This window comes from Procambarus clarkii, chromosome 73, assembly GCF_040958095.1.
Source record: "Procambarus clarkii isolate CNS0578487 chromosome 73, FALCON_Pclarkii_2.0, whole genome shotgun sequence".
NCBI classification, from domain to species: domain Eukaryota; kingdom Metazoa; phylum Arthropoda; class Malacostraca; order Decapoda; family Cambaridae; genus Procambarus; species Procambarus clarkii.
Window position 1 is genome coordinate 28661538 of NC_091222.1, and position 12491 is coordinate 28674028.

The following is a 12491-nucleotide window of genomic DNA, read 5'->3' on the forward strand; positions in this document are numbered from 1 at the left end:
TGTGTGTGGGTGTAGCAAGAATACTAAGCCCTGTGTGTGTGTGGGTGTGTGTGGGTGTAGCTAGAATACTAAGCCCTGTGGGTGTGTGTGGGTGTAGCTAGAACACACAGCTCTGGGTGTAGTGAGAATAGTGAGAGGGAGCAGGAGAGAGGTCAGTAATGTGGAGCAAGTTATTGGCCACACCCAAAAAGGGGTCACAATGAAGTTCAAAGGTAAGGTCATGGGGGGAGAGTAGTAGTGGTAGTGGTGGTGGTAGTTTTGGTGGTAGTTTTGGTGGTAGTGGTGGTAGTGGTGGTGGTGGTGGTGGTGGTAGGCAAGATAATAAAGTAATAAGGGAAGGTGGTGAATGATACATAAAAACACATATACAATAGATACACATAAATACATTCAATACCTTATAGATAGATAGAGATAGATAGAGATAGAGAGAGATAGAGAGAGAGAGATAGAGAGAGAGAGAGAGAGAGAGAGAGAGAGAGAGATAGAGAGAGAGAGAGAGAGAGAGAGAGAGAGAGAGAGAGAGAGAGAGAGAGAGAGAGAGAGAGAGAGAGAGAGAGAGAGAGAGAGAGAGAGAGAGAGAGAGAGAGAGAGAGAGAGAGAGAGAGAGAGAGAGAGAGAGAGAGAGAGAGAGAGAGAGAGAGAGAGAGAGAGAGAGAGAGAGAGAGAGAGAGAGAGAGAGAGAGAGAGAGAGAGAGAGAGAGAGAGACCTCTTCCCCACACCCCAACCATTCACTAATCCACTCTTCTCTCCCTACCCCCTACCCCCCTACTCCTCTCCTCTACCCCCCCCCTACTATTCTTCCCTCCCCCCCTACACCCCCTCCCCCTAACCCCCCCACACGCTTATAAGAATGGAAATGAGCGAACGAATCACTATGAAAAAACTAGAATAAATGAATAATTTTTTTTATACATTAAGCTGCACGATAAAACTCTACGGGAGTTTCCACCCATAAATACATCCAAAAATACAACCAGAAATACAACCCACAAATGTATTTGCACCCATAAATTCAAAATAAGGGCAGAATTATATCATTTCTTTACGATATCATTTTAAATTGATGCCTGAAAATTCCTGTGGCCACATTAATTGATTAAAACAAGAACAAACAATCAGCAAACAAAAACAACAAGAAACAAGACCCAAAACAAGGAAAATAAACAAATCCACAAGGAGCCGTGGTTAGGGTTCGAACCTACGCCCGGGATCTTCCCAGCGACGCCTTAGTCAACTGAGTCACGACATGAGAATTACCTCGCTACCTTAGGCTGCCCCTGTTACCTAGCAGTAAAATAGGTACCTGGGAGTTAGTCAGCTGTCACGGGCTGCTTCCTGGGGGTAGAGGCCTGGTCGAGGACCGGGCCGCGGGGACACTAAAGCCCCGAAATCATCTCAAGATCACCTCAAGATAACCACCCTGATGCTCCTGTTACCTAGCAGTAAAATAGGTACCTGGGTGTTAGTCATCTGTCACGGGCTGCTTCCTGGGGGTGGAGGCCTGGGCCAGATTCACGAAGCAGTTGCGTATGTACTTACGAACGTGGACATCTTTTCTCAATCTTTGGCGGCTTTGTTTACATTTATTAAACAGTTTACAAGCATGAAAACTTGCCAATCGACTGTTGTTATTGTTATAAACAGCCTCCTGGTGCTTCGGAGCTCATTAACTGTTTAATAATTGTAAACAAAGCCACCAAAGATTGAGAAAAGATGGACAGGTTCGTAAGTGCTTGCGTAAGTGCTTTCGTGAATCCAGCCCCTGGTCGAGGACCGGGCCGCGGGGACACTAAAAAAGCCCCGAAATCATCTCAAGATAAGCTCAAGATAACGGTCCTGCAAGTTGAGCCCCTTATAGCCCTGGTGTTTGGCGTTTGCCGTTTCTTAAATATCGATATCATTAGGCGATTTAAGTGGCTTTGCAACATCGAGGATAACGGGTCCACGAGGTCATCTTCTTGAGGTTATCTTGAGATGATTTCAGGGTTTTAGTGTCCCCGCGGCCCGGTCCTCGATCAGGCCTCCACCCCCAGGAAGCAGCCCGTGACAGCTGACTAACACCCAGGTACCTATTTTACTGCTAGGTAACAGGGGCATAGGGTGAAAGAAACTTTGCCCATTGTTTCTCGCCGGCGCCTGGGATCGAACCCAGGACCACAGGATCACAAGTCCAGCGTGCTGTCCGCTCGGCCGACCGGCTCCCCGAGTCGGTCGCTTGCAATTTCCTGATAAGTCGACCTTTTGCATTCTTTTTATCTCTAATCTTTTACAAATGTTGATAGCACTTATTTCTCTAAACACCTCAAGCATAAGGCATTTCCTGATATCAGATATTTCCTAAAATATCCAGAGCTATTTACTGAAGATAGCTGGGACGTGATATCCTATAGCGTAGCATAGCCAGATTCTGGAAATTATAACAGCTATGTAAAGCTATTTAAATGGTAGATAACTGCGGCATACATCATTCTGATGTAGATAACAGTTGATAGTGAGTATTGTAGACACCAGGCGACCTTGTAACCCTTGTCACTGACCATTCTGGGGTTATCTTGAGGTTATCTTGAGATGATTTCGGGGCTTTAGTGTCCCCGCGGCCCGGTCCTCGACCAGGCCTCCACCCCAGGAAGCAGCCCGTGACAGCTGACTTAACTCCCAGGTACCTATTTACTGCTAGGTAACAGGGGCATTCAGGGTGAAAGAAACTTTGCCCATTTGTTTCTGCCTCGTGCGGGAATCGAACCCGCGCCACAGAATAACGAATCCTGCGCGCTATCCACCAGGCTACGAGGCCCCCTAAATGCCTCGTAGATATATAAGGGTAAATAAAGGGTATTTACATTCATTAAATGAACAAATCCACAAGGGCCGTGACGAGGATTCGAACCTGCGTCCATGTTTTTACATCCATGTTTCTCAGAGCATATATCTTATCCTGAGTTTACTTCACTCAACAACTCCGTTAGCGATTTACAGTAAACTTGGAGGTAGACTGCGTCTTAAATGGCCCTGAGACGACTTGCTCTACATCTTAAATTACGTCAACATCAGAGGGATTCTCGCTAACCTTAGCAGCGACCTTTTGAATGTGGCGCTAAACTTAGCAATTCACCGTCCTTTTGAACGTGGCGCTAAACTTAGCAATTCAGCGTTCTTTTGAACGTGGCGCTAAACTTAGCAATTCACCGTCCTTTTGAACGTGGCGCTAAACTTAGCAATTCACCGTCCTTTTGAACGTGGCGCTAAACTTAGCAATTCACCGTCCTTTTGAACGTGGCGCTAAACTTAGCAATTCACCGTCCTTTTGAACGTGGCGCTAAACTTAGCAATTCACCGTCCTTTTGAACGTGGCGCTAAACTTAGCAATCTAGCGACCTTTTGAACGTGGCGCTAAACTTAGCAATCTAGCGACCTTTTGAACGTGGCGCTAAACTTAGCAATCTAGCGACCTTTTGAACGTGGTACCTTTTGAACTTTTGTTTACTTTTCAATAAACTCAACTCAAATTACACAATAATTATTTTCCTAAACTAGATATAAAAAATAATAAAAAAAAAAATCCATAATGTCACGCGATAATATCAACAAAAATATATTTAAGGAAAAGATATTGTATCTGAGAATGCAGCTAAGATAAGGACAAGATAAAGGAACTGAGAAGGAAAGCCAACCATAACAGACTTCTGAACCACGACTTCAAGACGACTGTGTATACTTGTAAGTCACTGTGTAATTGGTAATTTCGTATATCTTAATTACCACATGAAGAAATATCTATGTTTTATCTAAGAAAATATAAATATCCAATATTGTAGTTAGGTAACTATTGGAGTCCATACCCATTCTGTGAGTGGACCCCATACCCATTCTGTGAGTGGACCCCATACCCATCCTGTGAGTAGTGGACCCCATACCCATCCTGTGAGAGGACCCCATACCCATCCTATGAGTGGACCCCATACCCATTCTGTGAGTGGACCCCATACCCATTCTGTGAGTGGACCCCCATACCCATTCTGTGAGTGGAGCCCATACCCATCCTGTGAGTGGACCCCATACCCATCCTGTGAGTGACTCCCATACCCATCCTGTGAGTGACTCCCATATCCATCCTGTGAGTGGACCCCATACCCATTCTGTGAGTGGACCCCATACCCATCCTGTGAGTAGTGGACCCCCATACCCATCCTGTGAGTAGTGGACCCCCATACCCATCCTGTGAGTAGTGGACCCTATATTCATCCTGTGAGTGACCCCATACCCATCCTGTAAGTGGACCCCCATACCCATTCTGTGAGTAGTGGACCCCCATACCCATCCTGTTAGTGGACCCCCATACCCAACCTGTGAGTAGTGGACCCCATACCCATCCAGTTAGTGGACCCCATACCCATCCTGTGAGTGGACCCCATACCCATCCTGTGAGTGGACCCCATACCCATCCTGTGAGTGGACCCCCATACCCATCCTGTGAGTGGACCCCATGCCACTTCACAGAATGGGTTATGGGTTGAATAATAATTTAAGTTAACAAAATGACTTCGGTATTTGCAGAAACTTCAATAGAGTAGCCTCTTACATTCGACTTAATAACACACTTCTATAATATATATATATATATAATTATACACAAAAGAACATAGAATATAAATTAAGTATTCGAACAATAGTCATTATATACGAAACCAGTGAAGATTTTTTGCCAATAATTACATTCACTTGGGTTCTAGGAGACTTGAACCGCGGTCCCCAGGCGTGTAAGGGAAGGCAATTATCAGAGGGGCAAAGCGCCAAGCCATTACGACTATATAGCACTTAGAAGGGGTCAGGATAAGGATTTGGGATGGGACGGAGGGAAGGAATTACCCCAGGCGTGTAAGGAAAGAGAATTATCAAGGGGGAAAGCGCTAAGCCATTACGACTATATAGCACTTAGAAGGGGTCAGGATAAGGATTTGGGGTGGGACGGGGGAAAGGAATTACCCCAGGCGTGTAAGCCTGCTATCGGCCGAGCTATTGAGAGATTTTAACATGATCATTAAGACAAATGACAGCGAAGCGATTGGGCAATATTAGAGTTCCTCATGTATGAGGCGAAGCGTGGTGGACGAGAGGGCTCTAGTTACTGGTCCCCGCCTCCTCTACTGGTCATAACAATATTAATTTATAACTGATAAAACCCCACGATTGCTTATTCATATAAATTATTCAGCCCGATTTGTATACATATCATTCAGTGACGTAATATATATATATATATATATATATATATATATATATATATATATATATATATATATATATATCACTAAGAACTCTTTGACCCGGCCAGGATTCGAACCCATGCCGTCCAGGATCACCCCTAGACGTACACAGTACCGTGACCACCGCACCAATGATCTATATATATATATATATATATATATATATATATATATATATATATATATATATACATATATATATATATATATATATATATATATATATATATAACTATATATATATATATATATATATATATATATATATATATATATATATTATTTATTTAACTATTAATTTACGTTCTACGCTATATATGTAGTGCGTACATACGCACTACATATGTACATACGCATATCAACACTGCCAGCTATCAAATACTCACTCAAAGAAGAGAAATGCGGTAATCTTCAGGCAGTTATTAACAGCGAAAACCTAAGATCGAATAAGGTATAATTGTTGCTATTGCTGGCCAGGTGTAGACAGGTGGGTCTGTTCTCGACAGCTTCGTCATCCGTATGGTCCCACTCTGCCCTGGGGTCTTTGTGTGGGCATTAGTGACCGTGCTGAACCTTCTCTATAGCGACTAGTGACTTCAGAGTCGTGTTGAACCTTCTCTGTAGCGACTAGTGACTTCAGAGTCGTGTTGAACCTTCTATGTAGCGACTAGTGACTTCAGAGTCGTGCTGAAGCTTCTATGTAGCGACTAGTGACTTCAGAGTCGTGCTGAACCTTCTCTGTAGCGACTAGTGACTTCAGAGTCGTGCTAAACCTTCTATGTAGCGACTAGTGACTTCAGAGTCGTGCTGAACCTTCTCTGTGGCGACTAGTGACTTCAGAGTCGTGCTGAACCTTCTCTGTAGCGACTAGTGACTTCAGAGTCGTGCTGAACCTTCTCTGTAGCGACTAGTGACTTCAGATTCGTGCTGAAGCTTCTATGTAGCGACTAGTGACTTCAGAGTCGTGCTGAAGCTTCTATGTAGCGGCCAGGGACTTCAGAGTCGTGTTGAACCTTCTATGTAGCGACCAGTGACTTCAGAGTCGTGCTGAAGCTTCTATGTAGCGACTAGTGACTTCAGAGTCGTGCTGAAGCTTCTATGTAGCAGCCAGGAACTTCAGAGTCGTGCTGAACCTTCTATGTAGCGACTAGTGACTTCAGAGTCGTGCTGAAGCTTCTCTGTAGCGACTAGTGACTTCAGAGTCGTGCTGAACCTTCTATGTAGCGACTAGTGACTTTAGAGTCGTGCTGAACCTTCTCTGTAGCGACCAGTGACTTCACAGTCGTGCTGAAGCTTCTATATAGCGGCCAGCGACTTCAGAGACCTTGGTCACTCTGCCCGATGCCCCGGGCAGCCGAACACGCAAAGCTGTCCTTATCCCGACCAATAATTCTGCAAGGAAGTCTGTCAGGTATTGAAGCTGTGGTTCAGGTAGATGTCTGTGGCCGGAGGGATTTTTCAACCTTCCGAGTCTCCTGCTGTACCGCCTACTGCTCTGGGTTACTCCCTCATTATATCCCTCCGACTCGCCGCACCACGATTGGTAGGTCGGGGTACGTGATTAGGTGACTAGGCCGATTGGCAAACGCCTCAATGATAATGAAATGCATTCTTATCGCTACCTCTTGTATTTCAGGCTTAATAGGATATCAGTTGGTTATGCAAATAAGTTATCTGAAGTGTTCTTCACTTTTGTTATCAGTTGGTATTATATCTTTTATCCTACCTGCTTGATATCCTTGCTATATCCCCGCCTGGATATACTGGACCAGCAAAGGATATCTTAAGACAATACCAAGGATCAAGCCCTTCAAACACCCCCCCCCACCCTCAACACATGTAAATACGAGCATATGTTGTTTGTGTTATGTGTCTATGTATATATATATATATATATATATATATATATATATATATATATATATATATATATATATATATATATATATATATATATATATGAACACGTGTTTACTGAACGGGGTTAAAGATAGCTTGAGCTGCCTCATCCCTTTTGTGTGTGGATCTATACATGAACTGATTTCAGTTTCAATTTCAATACTCCCACGCGGGTCGAAGGGTTGGATTCCCGTACAGACAGGTGTGCAATGCTCAACACTTACAATGTAATTGACACCTGCGCACACACCTGTCATTAAGGACAGGTGTGTGCATACCCAAGATGCACTGAAGGAGATGGGAAGGTAGTGATCTCTTGCCCTCCGGCAAGAAGACAATTTATATTATATAAATACATAATAAATATTATGTATTTATATTATTATAAATACATTTATATTATTATAAACTTTATATAAAAAGTATATTATATAAAAAGTATTTATATTATTTATAAACATTAATAAATACATAATAAATATTATGTATTTATTAATGCAACTTTACCGTGAAATACGTTAATTACTCCCTGAATAACTATAGCCAAGTGGCAAGTGCCTCGTTAGCAGTAGTTGGTAGACCTAACAGCTGGTTATAAGGGTCAGGTGACGAGTATGAGGGGTATGAACTACAAGGTTACATCTGTTTACCTACAGCTGGGTTACAGCAGGGTACAGGGCTCTTACAGCAGAGTACAGGGCTGTTACAGCAGGGTACAGGGCTGTTACAGCAGAGTACAGGGCTGTTACAGCAGAGTACAGGGCTGTTACAGCAGGGTACAGGGCTGTTACAGCAGGGTACAGGGCTGTTACAGCAGGGTACAGGGCTCTTACAGCAGGGTACAGGGCTGTTACAGCAGGGTACAGGGCTGTTACAGCAGAGTACAGGGCTGTTACAGCAGGGTACAGGGCTCTTACAGCAGGGTACAGGGCTGTTACAGCAGGGTACAGGGCTCTTACAGCAGGGTACAGGGCTGTTACAGCAGGGTACAGGGCTGTTACAGCAGGGTACAGGGCTCTTACAGCAGGGTACAGGGCTGTTACAGCAGGGTACAGGGCTCTTACAGCAGGGTACAGGGCTGTTACAGCAGGGTACAGGGCTGTTACAGCAGGGTACAGGGCTGTTACAGCAGGGTACAGGGCTGTTACAGCAGAGTACAGGGCTGTTACAGCAGGGTACAGGGCTGTTACAGCAGGGTACAGGGCTGTTACAGCAGGGTACAGGGCTGTTACAGCAGGGTACAGGGCTGTTCCTGGGAGACTCCACTGTTCGTCGTCAGTCAATTCCACTTGCTGTAATAATACTTCATTACAGGAGTACATTTGATGTACTTGTACTCAAAACTGGTCCGTCTAAATGTACTCAAATGCCACAGAATAGTTCAGTCAAATTATTGAATGTCATTAATAATGTCATTTATGACAATATAGTATCATTAGCGACACTAATTACTAGCGACACTACTAATTAGTAATTACTAGGGTAATTACGGATTAATTATGCAACAACTTCTTAATAAACGTTCGTAATCTTGCTCAGATTGTTAAATGTTACGTCGTCTTAGAAATCAAATAATTTACAAGTTGACCAGACCACACACTAGAAGTTGAAGGGACGACGACGTTTCGGTCCGTCCTGGACCATTCTCAAGTCGATCGACTTGAGAATGGTCCAGGACGGACCGAAACGTCGTCGTCCCTTCAAGTTCTAGTGTGTGGTCTGGTCAACTTACTTCAGCCACGTTATTGTGACTCATCGCCTGCATTGTATTTACAATACACAGAATTCACAGAATTCAATCCACAGAAACAATTCACTACAGTATTTACAATACAGATGAATGCATGCCTTTCAAATAGACTAACGTTTGAGAAAAGTACAGCTGAAGTCTCGTAGATACAATACTAAATATTAAACCTTTTGCCACACTCTAACCAGCAAATTGAAGTCACTAACTTCAGCATGAAAAAAATTCTGAACAAAAATGAAAATCTGGTTCACATCTGGACTTGAAACCCGACACACAGGTCCCACATTCTCATTCCTCAAACATGGACCGACTCTTGCAAGGAGAAATTCCCTTCAAACTCTCTAAATCGGCAAGATCTTAATACCGGGTCGACTCTTAACCGGCAGCAAAATAACTCTCACCAGTCATCTGTCAAGACCTGACTTCTCTTCTACCAAGATAACTGTGTAAGTTATCGTAGGTGGTGGGGAGTGTACAGGCGTCTAGTGACAGGAGACTCCTACTGTCATCTTGAAGACACCTACCGTCACGTCTTGACAGCTCAGTCTCAGACGGAGCCGCGAATAAGTATGCCAAACTGTGATCAATCCACTTGTTGTTAACTAAAACACACAAACCCACGTGGCACAAGGAAGCAAATCTTGCGGTCGCTCTCTGATACAACAACAGACTCGCTACTGCCCCGACACACGAGGGCTCAGTCACTCTTAACCCTCCCCCGCTATCCTCCTCCCTGCTATCCTCCTCCTCCCCCTTGCTATCCTACCCCTCCTCCTGCTCCTGCACCAGCTACTCTAAGATCATTCTGACTTACTACCCGTAATTGGCTGTTTAGTCTTGGCCGGGATAAAGAGAATTTATCGCCCTATACCACATTATCTCAAGTTGTATTCAGGAAGATGTAACACAAATCAAGATTACTCCTAAATGGAAAATAATTCTAAACTTGTTTCATAAGACCACGCGAGAAGAAGAACCTGTATACAGCTTCAAAACCACAATACTGATTAATGGAAAAATAAAATTATATTAGCAGTTACCTCAGCGGGTCTGGGCGAAGTGTGGGCGTAGTGTCCGTAGTGAGGTGTGGATGGGCGTCTAACCTCGTCCAGGTTAGAGAAGAAGAGGTTACGGGGCATTGGGAATGATGGGGGTGTAGCAGTAGAGTAATGCATCTTCATAGCACTCATTACACTACTCTAAGAATAGTGATCACCTGTAGAGGTGAGAAGAGGTTGCTGTTACAACCCCCTGTCCTGATTGGCCCTACGGTGATCACTGTAATATCAACATTCACTGTTGTGTTTACACTAGGGAGGGGTGGTGGTGGGGAGATAGGGGAGATGGTGTCCAGCTTCCCACTCGCGCAGATGAACCACTTTGCCTTCTGCGCACCCACCTGTTTGTCACTTGCACAGCTGACACAGTCAGATATGTGAGTGTGCCTGGTGGAGGCACACGTCTCAGGAAACGATAGCAGGTCGCTGAGATGACTGACAAGTTCACATGTCACCCTTACTCTTCACTGCACATAGTGATATCTAGCAATATCACCCAATCAACACACAACAATATTTTCCAATTTAAACAAATGTCTAACAATATATTAAATATATAACTTTCTAAACAAAAGTAATATAATATTTTTCTAGAAAAGTTAATGAGTTTTCATTAACGATCATGGGCGGAATCCTTATATATATATATATATAATTTTCAACACAGGAATGATTTAACTATATCCCAGACGGAGATTATGGACGGTTGGGTAGACGTCTCCAAGAGCGATACGCTAAGAGCTAGGAGACAAGGCACACGCTTTTTAAAGAGTCTTAGGCTACGTCGCCTGAGGGAGAGTGGCTCCTTAGAGCCGGGCCGCGGGGCGGGATAGAGAAGTAGCGCGCACGGCAGTCGGCGTGTGAGTGAGTGAGTGAGAGCGCGCCGGGGCCAGCGAGTGTGTGTGTGCGTGTGGCTCGGCCCGGCTCGGCCCGCCACCACAGTCGCCACCACAGTCGCCGCGCGGGAGCTCTCATCCTCGGCCGCATCCTTACTCTTTGTCGCTGTACCTCCGTCAGCGCCTCATGGAGTCATTTCCCACTTGACTCTAACTCACTTGACTCATTTAACAATATATTATTAAATTCGCCCCGATTTCCTTTCTCTGTATTCCTGTATTCTCTTGTACCAGACCCCTGCCAGTAATACCACTCTGGTACTAATGGTACCGACATTGTAGGTATCATTCCTACACTGTTGGTATCATTCCTATATTGTTGGTATCATTCCTATATTGTTGGTATCATTCCTACACTGTTGGTATCATTCCTATATTGTTGGTATCATTCCTACACTGTTGGTATCATTCCTACACTGTTGGTATCATTCCTATATTGCTGGTACCATTCCTACACTGTTGGTATCATTCCTACACTGTTGGTATCATTCCTACACTGCAGGTACCATTCCTACACTGCAGGTACCATTCCTACACTGTTGGTATCATTCCTACACTGTTGGTACCATTCCTACACTGCAGGTACCATTCCTACCCTGCAGGTACCATTCCTACACTGCAGGTACCATTCCTACACTGTTGGTATTATTCCTACACTCCAGGTACCATTCCTACACTGCAGGTACCATTCCTACACTGCAGGTACCATTCCTACACTGTTGGTATTATTCCTACACTGCAGGTACCTACACTGTTGGTACCATTCCTACACTGCAGGTACCATTCCTACACTGCAGGTACCATTCCTACACTGTTGGTATTATTCCTACACTGCAGGTACCTACACTGTTGGTACCATTCCTACACTGCAGGTACCATTCCTACACTGTTGGTATCATTCCTACACTCCAGGTACCATTCCTACACTCCAGGTACCATTCCTACACTGTTGGTATCATTCCTACACTGCTGGTATCATTCCTACACTGCAGGTACCATTCCTACACTGTTGGTATTATTCCTACACTGCAGGTACAATTCCTACACTGTTGGTACCATTCCTACACTGTTGGTATCATTCCTACACTGCAGGTACCATTCCTACATTGTTGGTATCATTCCTACACTGTTGGTATCATTCCTACACTGCAGGTACCATTCCTACACTGCAGGTACCATTCCTACACTGCAGGTACCATTCCTACACTGCAGGTACCATTCCTACACTGCAGGTACCATTCCTACACTGCAGGTACCATTCCTACACTGCAGGTACCGCACCAGCTATAGAAAGAGTTCATACTACCACCCTACCAATAATTCTATGGTGTTCACCCATAGAGCTAATAATCTTATAATTTTCTACAACAAGGCATTAACCACAACTCGACATTAACCACAACAACCACAATTCGACATTCCAGACACTCGTTTCTCTTCCACGTTGTTGTTGTTGTTGTTCAAGATTCGCTACCCGGAACAAAAAAGTTCCAAGTAGCACGGGCTATGGTGATCCCGTAGTCATTTATATGCGTTTATCTCCCAGTTGTGATTAATTTTCATTAAAATTCAGGAGTTTCCCAAGTGAAATTTAAGTTATAATACAAGATATGCTTGTCT

The 12491-nt window shown here is 44.1% G+C and overlaps 1 protein-coding gene across 3 annotated transcripts in view; it reads right to left on the reverse strand.

The window, feature by feature from the left end:
• LOC123774108 (zinc finger protein rotund-like) overlaps positions 1–10825 on the reverse strand; it is a 240997-nt gene extending 230172 nt beyond the window's left edge. For 2 of the 3 annotated variants that reach the window (XM_069312734.1, XM_069312733.1), the window contains exon 1: positions 9958–10825. In XM_069312734.1, the coding sequence (XP_069168835.1) occupies positions 9958–10107 (150 nt within the window). In that variant the 5' untranslated portion in view covers positions 10108–10825. Of the gene's footprint in view, positions 1–9441; positions 9579–9957 lie in introns of those variants that run through there. The other variant, XM_069312735.1, reaches the window with a different exon arrangement.
• Positions 10826–12491: the final 1666 nt, after the last annotated feature.